This window comes from Monodelphis domestica, chromosome 1 (assembly GCF_027887165.1).
Source record: "Monodelphis domestica isolate mMonDom1 chromosome 1, mMonDom1.pri, whole genome shotgun sequence".
Lineage (NCBI taxonomy): Eukaryota > Metazoa > Chordata > Mammalia > Didelphimorphia > Didelphidae > Monodelphis > Monodelphis domestica.
Window position 1 is genome coordinate 117,881,593 of NC_077227.1, and position 13,534 is coordinate 117,895,126.

General features: G+C 37.5%; 1 protein-coding gene across 3 annotated transcripts in view; it reads right to left on the minus strand.

Annotated features, from left to right (window-relative positions):
• Positions 1–13,254, minus strand: part of C1H15orf40 (chromosome 1 C15orf40 homolog) — a 105,463-nt gene extending 92,209 nt beyond the window's left edge. For 2 of the 3 annotated variants that reach the window (XR_008913554.1, XM_056805762.1), the window contains exons 1-3: positions 13,107–13,254; positions 10,396–10,522; positions 4,553–4,680 (exon numbers count right to left, since the gene is read on the minus strand). Coding sequence is in view for 2 of the 3 variants with exons in the window: in XM_056805762.1 (XP_056661740.1) it covers positions 4,553–4,680; positions 10,396–10,522; positions 13,107–13,196 (345 nt within the window). In the remaining variant the exon portion in view is untranslated. The remainder of the gene's footprint in view (positions 1–4,552; positions 4,681–10,395; positions 10,523–13,106) is intronic. The other variant, XM_001365595.4, reaches the window with a different exon arrangement.
• Positions 13,255–13,534: the final 280 nt, after the last annotated feature.

Consider the following 13,534-nt stretch of genomic DNA (forward strand, 5'->3'; position numbering starts at 1 on the left):
TTTCTTATGTTTTTGATTATTTTTCTATTCTTTTGATAATTGACACATACACCCCCATAACTGAACATTGCATTCTGAGCTAAACTTGATTTTTTTTAAATACTTACTTCAGGGGGGATTGTATTTTAATTTAAAATCTAAGAATTTTTTTTTATTTTTGAATTTTTTGTTGTTTGAGATTGTATTTTTATAAAAATCCAAGAATTTTGTTTAAGATTTTACTGTTATAAAAAATTCAAAGATTTTGATTTTGTTTGAGAAAAGATCTTCAAGAAAGAAGCTTGAAACTTTTATATCCAGAGAATGAACTGTTGCAGAAAGATGCCGAAAACCTACACTTCATCAAGAAGATCAAGAATGAACTTTGGATGTGATTGATTGGACTGAACTTTTGATTGAACATTTATTGTAACTGTACACATTTATGCCAAAAGGGACTGCCCCTAATTTGGCTTTCTGTCAATGTGCCTAGCAAAACATTGGTTTTGCTTTCTTTTCTTTTCTATTTCCTCTCTCACTATTCTAATTTCTCTTAGAAAATTGAATATTGTGTATATCTTTAGTTAGAAGTGAATTTAGAACTACAAAATTATTATGTTAAATGATCAATGGGGAGACTAGTCTCCCAATGATCATCAGGGGGGATTGTAAACCTTAAAATTTCTTAGACTTATAAATGTTGGAAATTTCACCATTAGGAAATTTCATACTTGAAAAATTTCCTATTGATAGTGGGAACTCTATTGGAATGTGAACCCCATTGGCATGGGAGGTTCCTCCTCCTCCCTTCTTAAGATTACTTTAGGACAGAAACCTTTTGCTGAACAATGGAAAGGGCTTTGACCTATGCTTAAGCATAGAACAGGAAGATTTTTGAGTCATGATTGATTTTAGAATTGATACAATAGAGATACTTGGAATGACAGAACCAGGTCTTGGAAAATACAATTTCCACCCCACTCAGTTCCTAACAGGATTTAGGAAGAGCTGCAGCAAAGGATCAAGATTTAATTATTTGAGAATATGACCTTCAACAGACATGTGCAAAGCCACAGACCTCTGGGCGGTCCTGGGTTAAGCTAGAGCCACCATTGGCACAGGGAAGACATGGACAGTGATTGGTAGATGTGAGAACTGAGGGGAGGGAACTTGGATGGTTTCCTTAAAGATAGAGGGGTCTGAGGACTGAGAAGAGGGTTGATTGGAGAGGTTTTTGGTCTGAGAGGTGGTGCTTTGAGAGTTGGCTCTGAAGGAAGCTGGAGGTGGAGGCCCCTGAGACTGTTTCTCCATTTTGGTCACGTGAGTAATAGGGACTGATCTCCTTTCTTTGCCTCAGCTATCTAAGGGCTTGGGCCTTTTGGCCCAGCCTAAACAGAAGGGGTATTTAAGCCCTATTCCCTTCTCTCCCCTTTCTCTCTCCCTCTCTCTCTCTATCTCTAATTCCTTTCTTCCTCCTGTTTTGTAATTAAACTGTATAAAAGGTTGACTGCTGACTTGAGTTTTCATTTAGGAATTACATAGCTGAATTCCTTGGCGACCTTAAATTAATATATATCAGTCTTTTAAGTGATTTTCTTGTCACAGGGGCTAGTTAAAATCATGTACCTTGTTTATAGTGGATAAGATCAGTTTAATTTTGTGACTTTTCATGTTCTAAATCTCTTATAATCAGAGAGATGCAAATCAAAACAACTCTGAGGTATCATCTCACACTTAACAGATTGGCTAACATGACAGAAAAGGAAAGTAATGAATGCTGGAGGGAATGTGGCAAAGTAGGGACATTAATTCATTGCTGGTGCAGTTGTGAATTGATCCAGCCATTCTGGAGGGCAATTTGGAACTATGCCCAAGGGGCACTAAAAAGATTGCCTGCCCTTTGACCCAGCCATAGCATTGCTGGGTTTGTACCCCAAAGAGATAATAAGGAAAAAGACTTGTACAAGAATATTCATAGCTGCACTCTTTGTGGTGGCAAAAAATTAGAAAACAAGGGGACGTCCATCAATTGGGGAATGGATGAACATATTGTGGTATATGTTGGTGATGGAACACTATTGTGCTCAAAGGAATAATAAAGTGGAGGAATTCCATGTGAACTGGAACGACCTCCAGGAAGTGATGCAGAGTGAAAGGAGCAGAACCAGGAGAACATTGTACACAGAGACTGATACACTGAGGTACAATCGAATGTAATGGACTTCTCTACTAGCAGCAATGCAATGATCCAGGACAATTCTGAGGGACTTATGAGAAAGAATGCTATCCACATTCAGAGGAAGAACTGTGGGAATAGAAACACAGAAGAAAAACAACTGCTTGATCACATGGGTCAATGGGGATATGATTGGGAATGTCAACTCTAAAAGACCACCCTAGTGCAAATATCAATAATATGGAAATAGTTTGACACATATAAAACCCAGTGGAATTGCACATCAGCTATGGGAGGGGGTGGGGAGAAAGGAAGGGAAAGAACATGATTCTTGTAACCATGGAAAAATATTCTAAATTAACTAATTAAATAAAATTTTCCCCAAAAAAATTAAAAACAAAATTTAAAAAAATTTGTGACTTTTCTCAATAAAATGCTAATGGATTCAGCTGCCTCTTAAGATATCTCAAATTGGATAGCCCTTGGGCAATTCAAATTCAACTTGTCAAAAAAAGAACTCTTTATCTTCCTCATTAAGACTTCCCCTCTTCCAAACTTCCTTAATGCTTATCTCCCAGGTTCACAACATGTGTTATTCTCAACTCCTCTATCAGACTCCAATTAGATATCCAACTTGACAGTAAGTCTTGTTGCTCCTACCTTACCAATATCTCTGATATACACGCCTTTCTTTTTACTCTTTAGATAAACAGATATGATCAGATTTTTTATTGTACACTGTTTCATTGTTCTCTAGAATAGCCTACAATCCCATCAACAATAGAGGTCCTATTTTCTTGATGCTTCAACATTTAATTTAATAACTGTTTTGCTATTTTTGCTATTCTGGTGGGCTTAAGAGGTTTTCTTAACTTCTTAATTTGAATTATGGAACTTAATTTCCTATTTAAAGAACTTAAGAGAACCTTTTCAAATGGCTGCTTATTAATAATTTATATTTGAGATTTAGGTTTGTGAAAAGAATTACAAAGTTCATTATTTGGAAGTAATATATAACTCTGGAAGATGGTGAGGTCCAAGGGAGGACATAAGGCTGAAGTTAAGAAATTATGTGATTAGGATATCATTAATATGTATTCAAGTACCTGAGAATGAAGGTGGTTCTGAGGGGTAGGGGATATTATTCTTCCCATTTTACAGATGAGGGACCTGACATTCAGAGATGCTAAGTGATTTGCCCCAAGATCACATAGCCAGACATGTACAAGGCAGGATCTGAATCCGGGCCTTCTTGCTTCAAATTCAGCACTCTATCCATTCTGGTATATTGTTGGGAAGGAGGAACTTAACCTGAGCTTTAAAAGCTGTGTAAAAATTAAAGGTGAAAAGGAGGCAAAATAAAATTCAGGAAGAGGAACAGCTTGAAAAAAGGTAGAGAACTGACCATGAGTATAAGCTATGAGTGAGGTACCAAGAAGACAGATTTCACTAAAGAGCAGACTCCAGAGTAATCATAGAAACAATTACATTTAGATCATTCTTCCATGCTTAGAAATGGAAGATTATATTGGATAAGATAGGTAAGGTAAGGTTGAAATATAAGTTTTTGAACATGTAATAAGGAGTCTGATTAAATCCACAAAATGTAACATATAATAATACCTTGTAAGAGTAGGCACATGTTTACTGACTGAATCCTGCAATTCATATGATTTCTCTTAAATGAAGACTGTAAGCTCCCCATATAAGCAAGTAGTGTCTTCTATTTCTTTTTCTTCTACTATTATTATTCTGACTATAACTACTATTAGCAAAAATTTATAGCACCTACTATGTGCTAGGCACTGTGCTAAGCACTTTAAAATTATCTTATTTGATCCTCACAATCACCCTGGAAAGTATGTACTGTTTATTATCCCCACTTTACAGATAAGAAAACCAAAGTTTAAACAATTTGCCAAGGTGACACTGGTAGAAAGTTTCTGAGGCTGAATTTGAACTCAGCTCTTCCTGACTCCAGGTCCAGCATTCTATCCACTGCACCAGCAGCAGCCTCATTGCTTTGGTATCTATTAGCACTGTGTGAGGCAAATCATTATAAGAAATAAGAAAAATGTGCTGACTAACAATGTTTTAATTAAGGAACTGAAATAATGAAAGCAATGTTTTAGGAAAATTACAATTTTACAGCAATGTTCTGAAACAGATTGGAGGGAAGAACTCTGCAGACAGAAAGACTACCTAAGATGTAATAGTGGTAATAGGGCTCTGGACTAGAGAGTCATATAGAATGGAAAAGAAACAAATCCAAATGTTTTGAAGAAAGAATGACAGGGGAGACAGGAGGAAAAGTGTAGCTCAGGAAGTTAATTTTTATGTATCAAGAACATTAAAAATATATATACACATATATATTAAAACACACATATGACATACCTTATCTAAGATAACATCACTCTTCCTAAGTTCTAGGACCTTGGAAAGGTATCGACATAGTTCTGTATTAGCTTCCCCTTCTGATGGAGGTGCAGCAATGGCTACACTTACATTTTCAGTTGTCACATCTGTAACAAAAATGGTTTGAATTTTTACCTGAAGGCACTCATTTTTAAACATGTTAGTTAAGCCAGACATAATTAAGGAAATAATACAAAATATAAATCTGAGGGTTTTGATCTGTGATTTCATTGGTTTAAAGGATGCCAGGTGAGGCTCCACCTGCTTAGCAACTAGTAAATGTTAGAACTGCCAGGGGGAAAGACAAGGGTAAGTGAATAACTCAGGACCACAAAGCCAGTATATGTGAGAGGTGGGACTTGAGCCCAACTCTTTCAAACTCTAAAACTAGTTCTCTATCTGCTATATTATATGGCCTTTCAGTGATAAATATTCCTCTTAAACTGAAATTTCTTCCTCACTCCCACAATTTCATCTACCACATTCATGTAGATGATACTAAAAGTTTATCATCAATCCTGGTCTTTTCTGAGTTCTAGATCCAAATCTCTAACAGGATCTCATCATGGATGTGTCCTGCTGGCACTCCGAATTCACTATGTCCATTACTGAGCCTCCCTCCCATCCCACTCTCCTCAACCCTTCCTTATAATTTCATTATTTCTGTCTGTAGAACCATTCAAGAACTGCCAAACTTTGGTGTTATCTTTGACATTCTGCTTTTTCTTACTTGTCAAATCTAGTCAGTTACTAAATCCTGTTGATTCTACCTCCACAACATCACTATTCTAAATTGCAACTAAGGCTGACATTAGGTATCTCACTACCAACTGCTGAGACAATTTCAGCTATCTCCTAATAGAATTTCCTGCCCTCTAGCTATTCTTTCCCCACTCTGTCCATCACACTTGTACCAGAATAATCTTGAGATTTAAATCTAGTCATGCACTTGCTCAAAAATGTCAGTGGCTCCTTAATTGCCACCAGATGAAAAGATTTGGGCCTGCATTCAAGGTTTTTCAAGATCTAGCACTAGCCCATTTTCCCAGTCTTATTTCACATTTTGTAGTCCTATATAATACACTCCAGCAAGCTAAACATGTATCATGCTATCATATTTGGGCTATTGGCTTTGCCTAGAATGTTCACCTTCCTTTCTTCTCTCTCTGAATTTCTACCTGACCTTTAAAACTCAAGGAAAGTGCCACTTCTATAGATAAAGCTTGCCTGATTCCCCCAATAGGTAAAAACTTTCTCCTTTGGATTTCACACATGAGTGTTTTGCAATTATAAAAAGCTCTTATCCTGTAATATGATATAATTACATTCATCTTTATACTACCATTTTACTGGACTGTAAGTTCCAAGAGTGCTGAAACAATCTAAGTTGTATATTTTCCCCCAACTGCCCAGCAGGGCTCTATGAACATAAGGTCCTTAATGGATGAGTCTTGAATGAAAGAAGAAATGCAGAAGACTTTGGAAAATAGATTTAAATTTAAAAATTATTCCCCTGCCTGTAATAATATATGTAGTAATACTATATGTAGGTAATTAGGAATAGTACTTGGTAATTAACAATATGTCCTAGTCCTGGCTATATCAAACAGCCTTTGTGATTTTGGGAAAGTCAAACAACCCTGATGGACCTAATTTCTGATCTATAAATTTAGAGCTGATTAGAATCATTTATTCATTCATACACCAAATATTTGGGTCTCCAAATTATAATAATTAAAATGAAATCATGAGGCCTAGTAGCTTTATTACATCAAAGTAGTGATAGTAAAGAGAGGGAAATGTAAGAAGAGGTAGAGGGTTGACTATACACTATTTGCTATTTTGATGGATTGACGCTCACCACAGACAGGGGTCCCTCCAGGTTCAATCTTCCATGGGGGGAGGGGGAAAGAGGAGAGGAAGGGGGAGGGGAGAGGGAGGAGGAGAGAGCAGGAGCAGGTGCCTTGGTCTCACCTATTAAGCAGCTTTCCCCACCCATTAGCTATCCCATGTCACACCTCAGGAACCAATCATAGCTCCTTAATTTGCCTGGCACCACCCAGGGGAGGGGGCAGTGCCTATGGGATCAGGTTCCCATTTTGTTGATTTCAATTTCCTTTCTCTAAGGGTTTGTCTATCTCTGAACATGATTGCTAACATCAAAACAAAGCAACATAATGGGGAGGGGAATTCCCTTCTCACAAAGTGCATTTTATATAAAAGGAACTGAGTATCACTTTTGGCTCTAAAATTCAATTCCATGATGCAGAATCAGAGGAATCAAAAAGAACTGGATGAAAATTTGAACTTAATCATATTGTCTCACTTCCAGTACCCAAACCAATGCTACCTCATAGAGAACAATCTGTTCATATTGTCTCATTGTTACTAGAATCATAAAATTTGGAGCTAGAAAATACTTTAGAAGTTTTTTAAATCCAGCCCATTAATTTACAGAACTGAAGCTGAAGGATCCTACTTTTGTCAAACGCGTGAATGACAGAGCTGAGATTTAAACCCAAGTCTTCCATCTTAAAATCCAACTGCCTCATGAATTAGTCTTCTGTCTTAGTCTCCCCTTCAAGACTTGTTTATATTACTTATGTAAGCTTTAAAAAGTCAACAAATCACTGGATTTCAGAGATGGAAGGGACTTCAATGGCTCTATAATACAATCCACACCTGAACAAAACTCTTCCTTCAACATACATAATAAGTGGTCATCCAATTTGACTTAAATATCTGCAACGTGGAGAAACCTACTCTCTCCCTTAGCTGCCTATTCTTTGAGAAAGCTCTATTTTCCAAGAAGTTTATATACTATCCCTCTGCAATTCCCTACCTTTTGCTTCTAGCATAAGTCTAATCCTCCTTAAACCAAGTCAAACTTCACTATCCTAGTTGCCAGTTCCTCATGATTCTCTACTTCATAAATGCCCTTCCTAACATATGGTTCCCAGAACTGAAACAATATTCCAGATACGGTCTGATCTGGGTAGGGTCCGATTTTGGATTTCATTAAATTTTAGTTGCCATAGTAAACTGCTGAATCACATAGAATTTACATTCTACTAAAATTTTAAGGTCTTTTTTAAACTGTTACTTATAAATGGAGGAATTTCATGTGAACTGGAACGACGTCCAGGAATTGATGCAGAGAAAAAGGAGAACCAGAAGACTGTACACAGAGACAGATACACTGTGGCACAATCAAATGTAATGGACTTCTCTACTAGCAGCAATGCAATGATCCTGAACAATTCTGAGGTATTTCTGAGAAAAAACACTATCCACATCCAGAGAAAGAACGGTGGGAGTAGAAACCCAGAAGAAAAATATATGATTTATCATGTGGTTCGATGGGGATATGATTAGGGTTTTGATGTTAAAAGATCACTCTATTGCAAATATGAATAACATGGAAATAGACCCAGCTTTGGGAGAGGGAGAATCATGAATCATGTAACCATGGAAAAATAGACTAAATAAAAATTTAAAAAATAAAATAAAATAAACTGTTATTTATGATTCTTCCTCCTTGCATTTCAGTTTAGAAAATCAAGTTTACAACTCTAAGATTTAACATATTTTTTTCTATTAATCCTATCCTAGTTCTGGCCTTTGTCACTGTTGTTATACAACCAAAATAAATGATAGCATTTATCACTTTAAGATTTGCAAAGTGCTTTACAAATATTATCTCATTAGATCCTCCCAAACATCCCTGAATGCTGAAATCCCATATTATAAGGGCAGAAGTTGGGAAGGAAAAGCCAAATACTAAACTCCTTAAAAAATGAGGATTAGCCAGTAGATAAGTTACAATCTGATCTGAATGATAAACTTAGAACTTCAAAGGAGCCATTGTTGAGTGATTCAACAAAAGGAGATAGAAATGGCAGTGGAGAACAAATTCAGAGCTTATTGTAACTTCCCATCTAGAATCAATTGATATGGTTGGAAAGGGGACAGCAGAAGAAAAAAATGGGGGGGGGGGAGCAGTAAAGGGGTAGAGAGAGAGGCAAACGAGCCATATGGAAAAGGAAGAGTAACAGGTGATGGGATTTTACCATCTAGGCACAGATAGTAGCAGAAGTGAAAATCCACATCGTTCAACTCCTTGTTCAAGGCTCTTTGCACTAAACCACGGTATTTTTTGTGACTTCCCACATAATTTCCCTAATAACTTAAATACCTTAATCCAGAAAGAGAATATGTTAACATTGACCAAAAGCCAAAACCTAAATTCCAGATATAATAATAATTCTTGGCATATACATAGCAAATAAGAGTTTACAAAATGCTTTCTATACACCTTTTCATTTGGCATCTATATTATCTACCTCACAAAAAAATAGGTTATTCCATCTTAGAAATGAGGAAACTGAGACTTAGTAAACTTAAGTAACATGATTTGAACATAGCAAGTCAGATACTATCTGATCAGATAGAGGATTTGCCTCCAGGTCCCTGGATTCCAATTCTAGTGTTCTTTCTATTATACCATGCTGCATCTTTCATAAATCTGATGGTTTTTAAAGTAATTTTTAAATTATAAATATATTTTATTTTACAAATTATATGTAATAACAAATTTCCACATAAGTTTTCTAAAGTTATATAATACAAATTGTCTCCCTCCCTTCCCCTTCAGGGAATTCTATTGGGGTCATACATGCATTATAATGCAAAACATACCTTCCCATTGTTCATTTTTATAAGAGAATAATCATATAAAATAAAACCCCAAAACAAAAGCCCAAATAAACTAAAGTGAAAAATTGCATGCTTTGAGTTGCATTCTGACTCCAACAGTTCTTTCTCTGGATGTGGATAGCATTCCCCATCATAATCACTCAGAATTGTCCTGGATTATTGTACTGCTGAGAGTAGCTCAGTCTATCATAGTTGATCATCGTACAATATTGCTGTTTCTATGTACAATGTTCTCTTGTTTCTGCTTATTTCACTTTGCATCAGTCCACATAGGTCTTTCCAGTTTAAGTAATTTTTTAAAAGCCAGACAATGACATTTTAGAAAGCTATCTATATTTATAATGTAGAGTACTTAAACATACTATGATATACGAATGTAATAATTACTATTGTGCTGTAAGAAATTATGAAATGAATACAGAGAAGCATGGAAAGATTTATATGAACTTATACAGAGTGAAGTAAGCAGATTCAAACAAACAATATACAAAATACTATAACAATGTAAATGAAAAAAACAACCACACATCAAAAAAGCAAGTGAATGTAATAAAATTATAAAGATCAAGCATGGCTCTAATAAAAAGATAGAAGAAGGCAGTCTCAACCCACCTCTTCCTGGAGGTGGGAGGTCCACAAGAATTGCACATGTTTTCAGGCTTTTTCAATGTACTGACCAGTTGTGCTAAATTTCCCCCCTACAAAAATACATTTGTTATATGGGATAGCTACTATTTGGGAGAGGAGAGAGGACAGTAGAGATATCCAAACAGATAGAAAATGTAAGAAACAGAAAGCATAAATAAAAACATTTTTTTTAATGAGGTGTATTAAATTTCAAAACAAATGATATTAGGCTGGCAGCTTATTCTAGATTCTAAAATTTAGAAGTGGAAAAAATAGCTTCTAGCTTACCTATTGAGATTTCATGATCAGTTCTGTGTTGAAAAAGTAGGAGACAAACATATATTGGCTTGTTCTGCCAACAAGTTCATAACTACATAAGGACATAACTATATAAGTAAGTAATGGGTGTAGGGCCACAAACCCTTTCTTTGCATATTCAGTAGGCAGTAATTGAATTTAATGACTTGGTTTAAGGATACCTGTTATAGCATTTTGTTTGGAGCCAGGTTTGGCATGAATGGCTATTGTGATGGAACCACTCGGATCAACCGCAACAGGTCCAATGGGAGGAAGTGATTTCGCTGGCTCCTTACTCTGGCCTTTCCCCTAAAGGAACAACAACATCACCTTAAATTTTTATAGTGTTTTATGATTACAAAGAGCTTTCCCATACATAACTATATCTTCTCCTTAGACAACTATCCTCTTCCAATCTATACAGAAGACATCTTGTTTGTATATAGTGACCTCCCCCATTAGACTGTAAGTTCCTTGAGAGCTAGGATTCCTTGGCTTTTCTTTGTATCATAAGCATAGTGTCTGGTATAATAAAGACTTGTTGATCTGACTTTCCACACTGCTCTTTTGACATTTATGATACAGTAGAATGCTTTACTCCCCTAATATACTCAACATATTGGAGACAAGATTTGCAGCCACAAAATTTAATTTGACTATTCTCCAATCTACTACCTATCTGACCTTCAGCAAGTGACAACCTCCCTGGGTCTGTTTTTTCATTCAAATTCCTTATTTTATATATAAGATACCTTATAAAAGTGCCTCCTAGCTCTGTATCTGTGAGTTTCCTGCCTTGTGAACTTTCCCCACCTCAATGGCCTTTGTTCAGGTTACTCTCTGGAAGGCCTTCTCCACTATCTCAACACATCAATTATCCTTTAAGGATAAGTTCATATGATACCTCTGCTGTCTTCCTATTTATTCTTCACTCAACCTGCAAAGCTGGAATCATCTCTATTTTCTCTGAACCCTACCCCTCCTCAATATCTGTTTATAAAAATTTCCTCTGAAATTTTAAATTTATAACAGTCTGCCTTGTATTATAGTTATTTGTATAACTGTTTTACCTTACTTAATATACTGGAAGTTGTGTGAAAATAAGGAACATATAGTTGTGCCTCCCTCCCCCCCCCCCCAATTCCTTGGCATTCATTTAGTGTTTATAAACATATTAGTTCAACATTAAATGCTTTCAACAAAGATCAGTAAAAGGGACTGGAGCCAGACTGTCAGAGGTTCTGAATGTTTGAATAAGTATTATGTATTTATTCTATGGCAAAGGGAAGCTGCTGAAGATGTCTGAGCAGGGGAGTGATATGCACAGATCTGTACTTTTAAATGACTGTGGTAGCTGTGTGAAGGACAATTGAAGAAAACCAGTCAGGAGTATATCCCAATATTCCAGGCAAGAGATGTTAAGGGATTGAACTAGAAGAAAAAGGAAAGAATTGCTATTATGGATATTTTTTAAGTAATTAGTTGGATGTACCAAGGTGAAGGAAAGTAAAAAACTGGTAAGCAACATCAAGAGGAAATGCAGGGTATTTTGGTTAAGATATGTGTTTCCACAGCTTTGATATTAGCTATTGGCAAGGTATTCAGTTATAGGATAAGACAGCTGTTGGGAAAATAGACTCAGAGACCCAGTGAAAGTTTGCAGTTTGAGACATATACTTTGGAAGTTGTTATTGAAGTCAGGGTGTGGATTCATTCATTCAACAAACATTTTATTAAATGCCTATTATATTCAAGGTCCAGAATGATATCATACAAAGAGTGCTAGACTTGTAGTCAGGGGACCTGGATCTGAATTCTCTGATATAGTGTGGCTTTCAGAAGGTCATTTAACCTCAGGATGAGATCATGGATTCAGAATTGAGAGGGGCTCTAGTCTAACCTTTTATTTGTAAATGTGGAGACTGAGGCCCAGAGAAATTAAGTGCCAAACCCAAAGTCATCTATTCTTCAAAGCCCTCTGACTCGAGTTCTCATCACCCTGTCCACCTACTATCCTGCCTCTTAGGGATTTCCTCACCTGTAATGCCCTTCTGAGACTCTACATTATTGAGCTGTTTTGAGGAATTCTTGGTAAATATGAAAGTATTAAATCAGTGTGAGCAAATACGATAAAGGAAGAGTATGTACTAAGCAATGGGGAAACAGAAAAAAAGTGCTAATTGTGGAGGACTTTAATATTTAATAAGGAAGCTATCAAGTGGAGTATCAAAAGGAAAAGTGCTGCCTGGGACCACAAGGTCCAAGAACTATAGATAAGGGAGAGAAAGGATGCCAACAAGCCTGAGGTAGGGAGAGCAGGTATTTTGAGGAGGAAACAGCATCCTTGAAAGCTAAGCCTAGGTCTAAGGTGTACCACCAGCCCGGACACGGAGACGCTTTCATTTCTCTTGACCTAGGTTTCCTCCTATGAAAAATGCAACCGGGAGGCACAGTGCATAAGAGCACCAGGTCTGGAGTCTTGGGTTCGAATTTTACCTCAGCCACTTCCTAGCTGTGAGATCCTGGGCAAGTCATTTAACCCTGTTTGCCTAGCCCTTGCCCTTTTGTAGTAAGAGTTATTAAGGCAAAAAGTAAGGGTTGGAGAGAGGGGGGTTGAAGCTGAGGGTAACTAAGATGACCCGAGGCTAAAGTCCTGCACCGGGTCGGGAGATCCGAGTCCTGGGCTAAGTTCTGCCTGTCTTAGGTCGCTAAACCTCTCTGGTCTTCAGTGTCCCAGGCTGTAAAAATGTAAGGGCCAACCTAAGGAGCGCCTTAGGGTCTACACGACTGTTTTTTTAAAAAGTTCCTTAAACTCGGCTTCCTACCCCAGTTTACGCTTTGCAGGTATCTGAGGATCCCGCCTTTAGGCCCCGCCCTGCCCAAGCCTACTGACCTTCTTTGGCATCCTCGCGCTAGAAGTAAGACTGGCTGCCGCCTCGGCACAGAGCCGGGCCCTCTTGACACAGCGGAAGAGGAAGAGCATGGGTCACCACCTCAGTCCGAAGGAAAGAGCCGGGCTTAGTGGGTCCGTCTGAGCGCGTGCGCAAAAGCGCACGCAGGGGAAGGTGGGACCAAAGCCCTTAGCTTCCGGAAGAAGACCAAGCGCCCCTGGTTGAGGTCATTTTCCAAGGGGCTGCAGCTGCGGTTCAGGATTGTCTTTCTCTTGCACTTGGAGGGCTTGAATGCGGCATTGCCACTCTTGGGTCCTGATTTTCGCCTCTGTAAAATGAGTAGATTGGACTAAATGACCGTAACAACTGTCCTCTTTAAAGGAGAGGCTCCGATTAGTACTATGCAACGGTCACCAACTCTCCGAGGAGC